General features: G+C 62.4%; 1 protein-coding gene across 1 annotated transcript in view; it reads left to right on the forward strand.

The window, feature by feature from the left end:
• RUFY4 (RUN and FYVE domain containing 4) overlaps window positions 1–8,091 on the forward strand; it is a 12,299-nt gene continuing 4,208 nt past the window's right edge. Inside the window, exons 1-10 of the mRNA XM_014954109.1 lie at window positions 1–102; window positions 1,041–1,102; window positions 1,488–1,594; window positions 1,931–2,056; window positions 2,325–2,431; window positions 2,587–2,730; window positions 3,360–4,416; window positions 4,494–4,600; window positions 5,265–5,411; window positions 5,637–5,855. Coding sequence (XP_014809595.1) covers window positions 1,057–1,102; window positions 1,488–1,594; window positions 1,931–2,056; window positions 2,325–2,431; window positions 2,587–2,730; window positions 3,360–4,416; window positions 4,494–4,600; window positions 5,265–5,411; window positions 5,637–5,855 — 2,060 coding nt within the window. The 5' untranslated portion in view covers window positions 1–102; window positions 1,041–1,056. The remainder of the gene's footprint in view (window positions 103–1,040; window positions 1,103–1,487; window positions 1,595–1,930; window positions 2,057–2,324; window positions 2,432–2,586; window positions 2,731–3,359; window positions 4,417–4,493; window positions 4,601–5,264; window positions 5,412–5,636; window positions 5,856–8,091) is intronic.

The raw sequence follows: 8,091 nt of genomic DNA on the forward strand, positions 1-8,091 counted from the left end.
AAAAAGGAGAAGCGGGCGGGCACAGCTTGGGCGCAGGGACACACCAGCATCCCCCTGGCACCCAGCGAGAACCTTGGGGAACCCCACAGCTCCCAGCCACAGGTAAGGGGCTCCTCTTCCCAAGGGAAACTGAGGCATGGGCAGGGTGGGCGGGCAGGAAGATGGCTTGTCCAAGGTCACCCAAGGGCAACAGGACGGAAACCCAGGCGTCCGGAGTCCCATGTCCTGCTTGGCTTGCTGTGGCAAGGGGATAGGGCACTCATACGCGCTTGGGCACACACGGTCGTGTGCTCTCCCAGCCCTGTGCCCACCCCCATACCCACAGTGACAATCCCCATACCCACCACCTCCATTGGCACTGCCTCTCACCCTGACCCTAAAGTGCCACCCACCGCCCTCCAAAACCACCCTGCTGCACTATACCCCCCCAGCCCCCCACCCCATGCCCACAACGCCCCCAAACCTCATGCAGGCAGCATGCTCTGCCAAGGGGCTCGGCCTAAGGGGGGAGCTCAGTTTGGGGGCCTGCATGTTGGGGTCTATGTGCCCCCCCTTCCCTGCCCCCCATCTTGTGTGGGAGCCCCCCTCACTGTTCGTGCTGTGAGCAAAGGAAGCGAGAGCAGAACCAAAGGCAGCGCTTCCCCTGCGCCAAACCCACATCCTGAATCCTGGGGGACAGGGACAGGGACAAGGACACATTAGGGTGGGGGTGCTCAGCCTCAGGAGGCTCCCAAGGAAAAGGGGCCAGAGTCTGGGCATGGCATGGGGGCAGAGTCTGGGGGCACTTCGGCATAGGGCAGATGGACAGCTAAGGGGGTACAGGATGGAGCACTTTTGCCCACCCCATACCCCCTACCCCATGTAGGGACATGGGCAGGAAAAGGGGGTGCCTGAGTCCACCCCTTCTTACCTTAACAGCAGGCAGGTCTGGGGGGGGGACGGGGGCATGGACACGACAAACTCTCTCCTTGGGGCAGAGAGTTTGGGGTGCCAGGTGAGTGCCAGCCTGGCACCTCTCATCGCTGACCCTGCCTTTGCAGACCCCTGGCGACAGCCATGGCAGGGGACGGGGAGCTCAACCGCATCATCAAGGACCTGCAGAGTAAGTGTGCCAGCCTGTCCCCTGCCAGCGTGGCACATCTTGCCCTGGCTATGCTGGGTCCCTCCTCACACCCAGCCCATGGGCAGCAGGGGGATGTCACTGCCTGGGGACGGGAGGGCACCAGAGCATCCCAGTGCCAACCCTACCACTGCTACCCGCTCCCATCCTTGCTGCCAGCCCCAGGGCACCAGCAGTGTCTGGTGGGTACCTGTGCCCCTCACTACCTCTGCTTCCCTGATTCATCCCAGGGCAGGTTCCTCTTTCACTCTCCGGCAGAAATCCCCGGGGCCGGGAGCTGGGAGGCAGCAGGGAGGGGGTGGTGGGATGAGGCAGGGTGCCCGCTGCCTGGGCAGAGCCGTGCCAGCTCAGCCCTGCCATCCCACAGAGACCGTGGCTGAGCTGAACCGCAGCTACCGAGAGCAGAACCTGCCTGTGACAGACGGGAGCCGAGAGCTGCACAGCCTGTGTGCCCAGCTGGAGTTCCTCCTCCAGGTACCCTGCTCCTCCACTCCCACCACTCCCTGCCTCAGTTTCCCCTGGGGTGCACCTGAGAGCAGAGGGGACCCCACACTGGCCGTTTTGGGGGGTGGGATGACCCCAGCCAGCATTGTCTGGCTCTGAGCATCCCCAGCCACAGGAGCACCCCGACCAGGTGATGCGTCATTGCACGTGCTGCAAAAGGGAAACTGAGGCACAGAGCCAGCGAAGAGGGGACGCCAGGACCCACCCTGCTGGGGGAGCTGGCTGGATCCCAGCCCCACAGGGGACAGGCTGGGAGGGGCAGAGGACACCCCCAAACGAGTAAGCTTGAGCCCATGTCTCTGCCAGTTCGACCTCAAGGAGAAGAGGACCTTCTTCGGGCAGCGCAAGGACTATTGGGACTTCTTGTGCCAGGGCCTGGCGCAGCGCCGGCAGGAGCACGAGGGCGTTCGCTTCGTCACCTCCCTGGACAAGGTGGGCCCGGGGATGGCAGGGCACCTGGGGTCTCGTGCACACACACATGCGTGCGCTTGTGCTTGTTTGAGGGCTCACACACCTGTGCACGGGCGCACACTCACCTGGGCACTAAGGATTCGCCCACTGGCCCTTTCTCCCCACTGGGGTCCCCACTGCCCCCCAGTCCTGGCCCTGGGGACCCCCTTCCTTCCTGCACGGGCTGAGGGGGAGGTGTGCGGGGGGCAGGCTGGTGTGGCAGGGCTGGATAACCCCCTCTCTCCCCCAGCTGAAGACCCCCGTGGGCAGGGGCCGAGCCTTCCTGCGGTACTGCCTGGTGCACCGGCAGCTGGCAGAGTCCCTGCAGCTCTGCCTTCTCGATCCCGAGAGCCTCCGGTGAGAGCAGGGGACACGGGCAGGGGTTGCCCATCGTGGTGGGAGGCACAGCCAGGGCGGGCAGCCCCCTGCAGCACCTGGCAGCAAGGATGCTGCAGATGCTTGTGCCCTCCCTGGGGCACTGAGGGGTGCATGAGCTTGTTTTGTGGTTGCAGGGAGTGGTACTACGCCCGCAGCCCCTTCCTGAACCCCCAGCGCCGGGCAGAGATACTGGGCAGCCTCTACGAGCTGGATGGCGTCACCTTCCACCTGGCTCTGCGCAGGGCTGACCTGGACATCGCCTGGCCCATGTTCTCCGAGTGAGCCTGGAGATGCACAGGGCACCGGGGGCACTGGGGGCATCAAGGGTGCCAGGGGCACCAAGGGCATCAGGGGTACCTGGGGCTTAGCATCACAGAGCAGCACACATCACCCTGCCACCATGCCACACCACCCCCCCCTGTGTCCACAACCATGCCACATGTGCATGCACACACACACGCTGCCATCCTCTGCCAAGTACGTGTCCAGTCACAGGTCTGCTGCAGCACTGTGACATCTGAGATATGGGGACACACAGAGTGGCCGTGCACATCCTTGCCCCTGGGCACACTTGCAGGGGGGGCACTTAAGGGCGCAGCCACTCTGGCACACACATGCCTGCTCTGCTGCTTGCACACTCGTGGGCACGCACTGCCACAAGCACAGCCCCCAATTCTCCCCTGGCACCACCATGGGGATCTCTGGGTGCCACCTGCTCTGCAGGTGTTCTGGCTGATGGCACTAGCTTCTCTGGTCCCCTGTCATCAGTTGCCACCCAGTGTCACCAGCCCTGCTTCTCTCTCCATCCCCAAAGGCTGACCATACCCAGCAAGCCCTGCGGGGAGGGTGGCATTGGCTGGCTCACCCTGGGGTGACCTGGTGGACCTGAGCCTGGTGTCTTGTCTAGAACACTGGTACGGCACAGCCCGGTGTCCGGGAGCAGCCCAGCAAGGACAGCCCTGCAGACAGATGATGCTGGCACCGAGTCACATGAATGGCCTGATGTAATCGCCCGTCCCACCACAGCACCCCGTGGGGTGTCAGCCCACTCATGCCCACCCGCCTTGGCTGCCCCACAGGCAGGGGGTGTAAAGGTGGAGGAGGAGCACGTGGAGGTGAAGAAGGCTGTGGAAAAGGGGGATGAAGATGAGATGGAGGAGGATGAGAATGAGGATGAGGAGGTGGAGGTAGACGTGGAGGAGGATGTGGACCTGGATAAGGACATGGAAGAGGAGGATGAAGAGGAGTTGGAGGAAGTTGAGAAGGAGCTGGAGGACGTGGATGTCGAGGAGCTGAAAGACTCACATGGCGCTGGCAAAGCGCCCCAGCCCAATGGTGACGAGGAGCCTGGCACGCCCCCACTACCCAGCACAGGGTGCATGCCGGGCTCCTCGCCACCAGTGCCCAGAGAGTCGGGCAGGACAGAGGTGTCCCTGCAGGCACTGGTGTCCCGGCTGCAGGCAGAGCTGGGGCAGCAGGAGGCGGTGTCACAGGCGCTGGCATCCCGGCTGGCACGGGAGCAGCGGCGGCACCGGCGTCGGGAGGAGGCCAGTGCCCGGCAAGCCCAGCTGCGGGCACAGGAGGCCGAGGCGCTGCGGGAGACCAACACCTTCCTGGGGCAGGCGCTGGCGGCAGCGGTGGCGGCAGGGGGTCCGGGGGCACTGGCACAGGCACAGGAGGAGGCACGGGAATGGCGGGAGGTGGCGGAGGAGCGGGGTGCCCGGCTGGCCGGGGCGCTGGCGGAGGTGGCAGCGCTGGCCTCGCGCCTGCAGGACTGCCAGACGGCACTGGCGGCAGCAGCAGCAGGACAGACGGACACGCTGAAGGACACCAGTGCCTCTGACGAGGTGGCCGCTGTGGAGGAGGTGCTGCGGCAGGCACTGGAGCTCACCTGTGGCCCCCTGGAGACCCTACCGAGCCCCCAGGTGGAGGGGGAGCCCAACACGGCCACCAGCATGGCCATGGTATGGGCAAGCCTGAGGGAACCTTATGGCGGGGTGAAGGTTTGGGGGACCAGGGCTGAGCTCCTGCTCTCCCGCAGCGCCTGGCCACCATGGCCACTGCAGCGCAGGAGGAAGCCCAGCAGAGCCGACAGCAGCTCCAGGCCCAGCAGCAGGAGGTGGTTCGGCTGCAGGAGCAGCTCAGCAGGTTGGGCAGGTTCTCTCCGCTCCCACCATCCCTAGTCCCACCAATGCAGGGTTTCCCTTGGGATTCACATGGTGGATCACTTGGATCCAGGGGAGCAGCTTCTGGGGATGGGCAGGGGGGAGAAGGGAAGGATTCGGGGAGGGAGGGCTGGACAGAGGTGTCAATTTGGGTACTAATAGATAGGCGGAGGGGTGCGTGGGCAGAGGGGTGAAAGAATGAATTTGGAGCGAGTAGATGGATGGAGGGATGGAGGGGTGGGTGGAGGGGTGAATTTGGGATGAATGGAGGGAGGGATGAATTTGGGATGAATAAATTGATGGGTGGGCACACAGAGGGATGGAGGGATGACTTCGAGAAAGGTGGATGGAGGAACAGAAGGATGAATTGGGCATGAGTGGATGGATGGATGGATGGATGGGCAGAAGGACAGAGAGAAGGACAGATGAACAGCTGGGAAATGAATGGGTGGCCAGCCTGGCAGATGGCAAGGTGGCTGTGAGGGTGGGGAGATGGCTTGGGGATGGATGGGCAACAGACAGAGGCAGGGAGGGATGGAGGGAGGGATGGATGGATGGATGGATGGATGGATGGATGGATGGATGGATGGATGGAGAGACGGGCAGCTGAGGGACAAGGGGACCATCTCCCCACTGCCCCACACCAGGGCCCGGCAGGACGGGGAGCGCTGGGCATCGGCACTGCAGCGGGCGCAGCGGGAGGCCCTGGAGCGGGAGGCCACGCGTGGTGCCGAGCAGGCGCGGCAGCAGGAGCTCATCCGGGACATGAAGGGGCGGCTGCTGGAGCTGCTGCGGTGAGAGTCTGGGGACACCACTGGTGTGGGGCCACGCGCAGGCAGGGGGACCCAAACCCCTTTGCCCAGAGGAGGGCACCAGATCCCAGGCGATTCCCGCTCACCACCTTGGGAGATGCAGGGGGAGACTTGGGTGCCCACCTTGGGTCTGGGGTGCCAGGGCATGCTCCCGGACCCCTGCTGCTGGCCACACTCCTGACGTGGATGACCTGTCCCCTCCCACAGGGAGAAGGATGCCCTGTGGCAGAAGACAGAGGGCATCGACACCCCGATACCCAGCCCAGCGCCTCGCGATGTGGGGCTCTGCACCCGCTGCCACAAGGATTTCCGCCTCCTCTCCCGGCGGTACAACTGCAGGTGGGCTATGGGGGGCACTGAGGGGGGGGGCACTGGGATGGCACAGCTCTCACCACCCTCTCTCTTGGCAGGCTGTGCCAGGGCAAGGTGTGCCATGCGTGTTCCGTGGACGTGGGCAAGCAGGGGCGCTGCTGCCTGCTTTGCTACCAGCAAAGGCACCCACAGGCTACGTGAGCCCCCAGGACCACAGCCCTCTCACCACACCTGGGACACCCCCTGCCCTGGCTGCCTCCTCTCGGACTTACCAGGGACCCAGGCATCTGGAGCCTGCGGGCAGGTCCTGCTGCCCGACATTTCGGGTTTGAGACGTGTCTTTCTTGTGGCTGGTCCACGGAGAAGAAACCAACCTGCTTCTGCTACCCCTGTGGCTCCCGTGTCGTCTGTCGGTTGTCGCTGGATTGACTTCCAGGTTGGGTGTGAGGTGGGGGGAGATGCCAGTATAGGGGTGTCTGAGCCCTTTTTGGGGGAACCATCCCCATGAGGGGTGTCCCAGCTGCGGCCAGGCTGAGCTGCCATCTGCCCTGTCCCACAGCAGGGAGGCAGCAGCAGGCAGGAGAGATGGCTCTTGACCAACAGCCCCCGCTTCCTGCCAGGCTGGGAGGAACCTCTTAGGCAAGAGGTTTCCCAGATGCAAAGGTGATGGGCTGTTCCTGCCCAGCCCCCCCGCTGACTCTGCCCAACCCCAGGTCCCCAGGACTCTCCACATGGGTGCCAGGGGACCCTCATACCCACCCATGAGCCAGTTCAGAGCTGGCACCCACTGATGCCCCCACAGTTACGGACCCCCAGGAACCTGGAGCAGGGGGAACAGAGGAGCAGTGTAGTACAGGACCCCCGTGGAGAGTTGCTTAGGCATGGTGGAACAGGCATCCTGGTCCCTGGCATGCAGGGTGGCAGAAGTGACCCCAGCAGGGTCCCTGCCCCCTCTTCAGCCCCTCTGCCCCACTCCAGTGCCAGCCCCAGTTGCCCAAGCCAGGGCGGAAACGTCCTGGTTGTGCAAGGGACAGGTTCCCAGCCCTTTGCACAATGATGTTCTAGGGGCCGGGTGGGGACAAGGGGGGGGATAAGGGGTGCCCTGGGTGACAGCAACCTTCAGGGCAGGGTCACAGGGCTGGCTTGGTTGCAGCAAGGGGCTGCCCAAGGATCTTGCAGTATGGGGTCAGGAAGGGGATGGCTTTGTCCCCAGGTGGGACAGATGCTGCATGAAGACCCCCACACTGGGGAAGTGCCAGGACCTGGCTGGGTGGCTGTGGAGACCAAGCCCTTTGGGTCCCCTCTGGGGACTCACATGATGCCGAACTCTCTGTAACAGCCTCTTGGGTAACAGCCCTTCCCTGGCCTGGAAGCGGGGTTACCCACACCCAGCCAGGCTCAGGGGGCACCGCCGCTTTGGCACTGAGGTGGGGAGCCCAGGACCCACCATCCCCAGAGATATGCCCTGGCCCCATTCTGCCATCCCCCTCCCTATGGCAAAGAGGAGCCAGACCTGGGTGACTGTCCTGGTTTCAGCAGGGATAAAGTTAATTTTCTTCCTAGTAGCTGCTGTGTTTTGGATTTAGGATGAGAATAATGTTGATAACGCATACTGTTTTAGTCATTGCTAAGTAATGCTTATATTAAGTCAAGGACTTTTTCAACTTCTTGTAGAAGCTGAGAGGGAGCATAGACAGGACAAGCTGGCCAAGGGAATATTCCATACCATAGATGTCACGCTCAGTATATAAATGAGGACTGGCCCGGGGGCAGGAATCAGCAATTGCTGCTCAGGATGGATTGGGCAATTGATCATCAGGGCATGAGCAATTGCATTCCATCACTTATTTTGTATATTCTTTTACCATTATTATTATTTTCTCTTCTGCTTCTGTTCTACTAAACTGTCTTTATCTCAACCTATGAGTTTGGTTTTTTTTTTTAGCTTTTTCTCCCTCTTCTCCCTACCCTACTGGCTTCTGTTCTACTAAACTGTCTTTATCTCAACCTATGAGTTTGGTTTTTTTTTTTAGCTTTTTCTCCCTCTTCTCCCTACCCTACTGGGGGGAAGAGTGAGTGAGTGAATGGCTGCATGGTCCTAGTTGCCCTCTGGGGTTAAACCATGACAGTGACCAACCCACCAATTTCTTTATTGCCCCATGGCCATCAGCCACCAACACCGTCCCCACAGAGGGGTCGTGAGGTCCCCAAAGTCACAGGCTCTACCCCACAGAACCAGGAGGGTGGGCAGCACTTGGTATCGCTCCGTGGCAATGGGGTCCTAACCCCCTCACCACCCAAGCCTCCTTCCAGCCAGGGTCCAGCACCCAGTGGCAGCCCTGTCCATCCC

Source organism: Calidris pugnax, unplaced genomic scaffold, assembly GCF_001431845.1.
Source record: "Calidris pugnax isolate Ruff unplaced genomic scaffold, ASM143184v1 scaffold103, whole genome shotgun sequence".
NCBI lineage: Eukaryota > Metazoa > Chordata > Aves > Charadriiformes > Scolopacidae > Calidris > Calidris pugnax.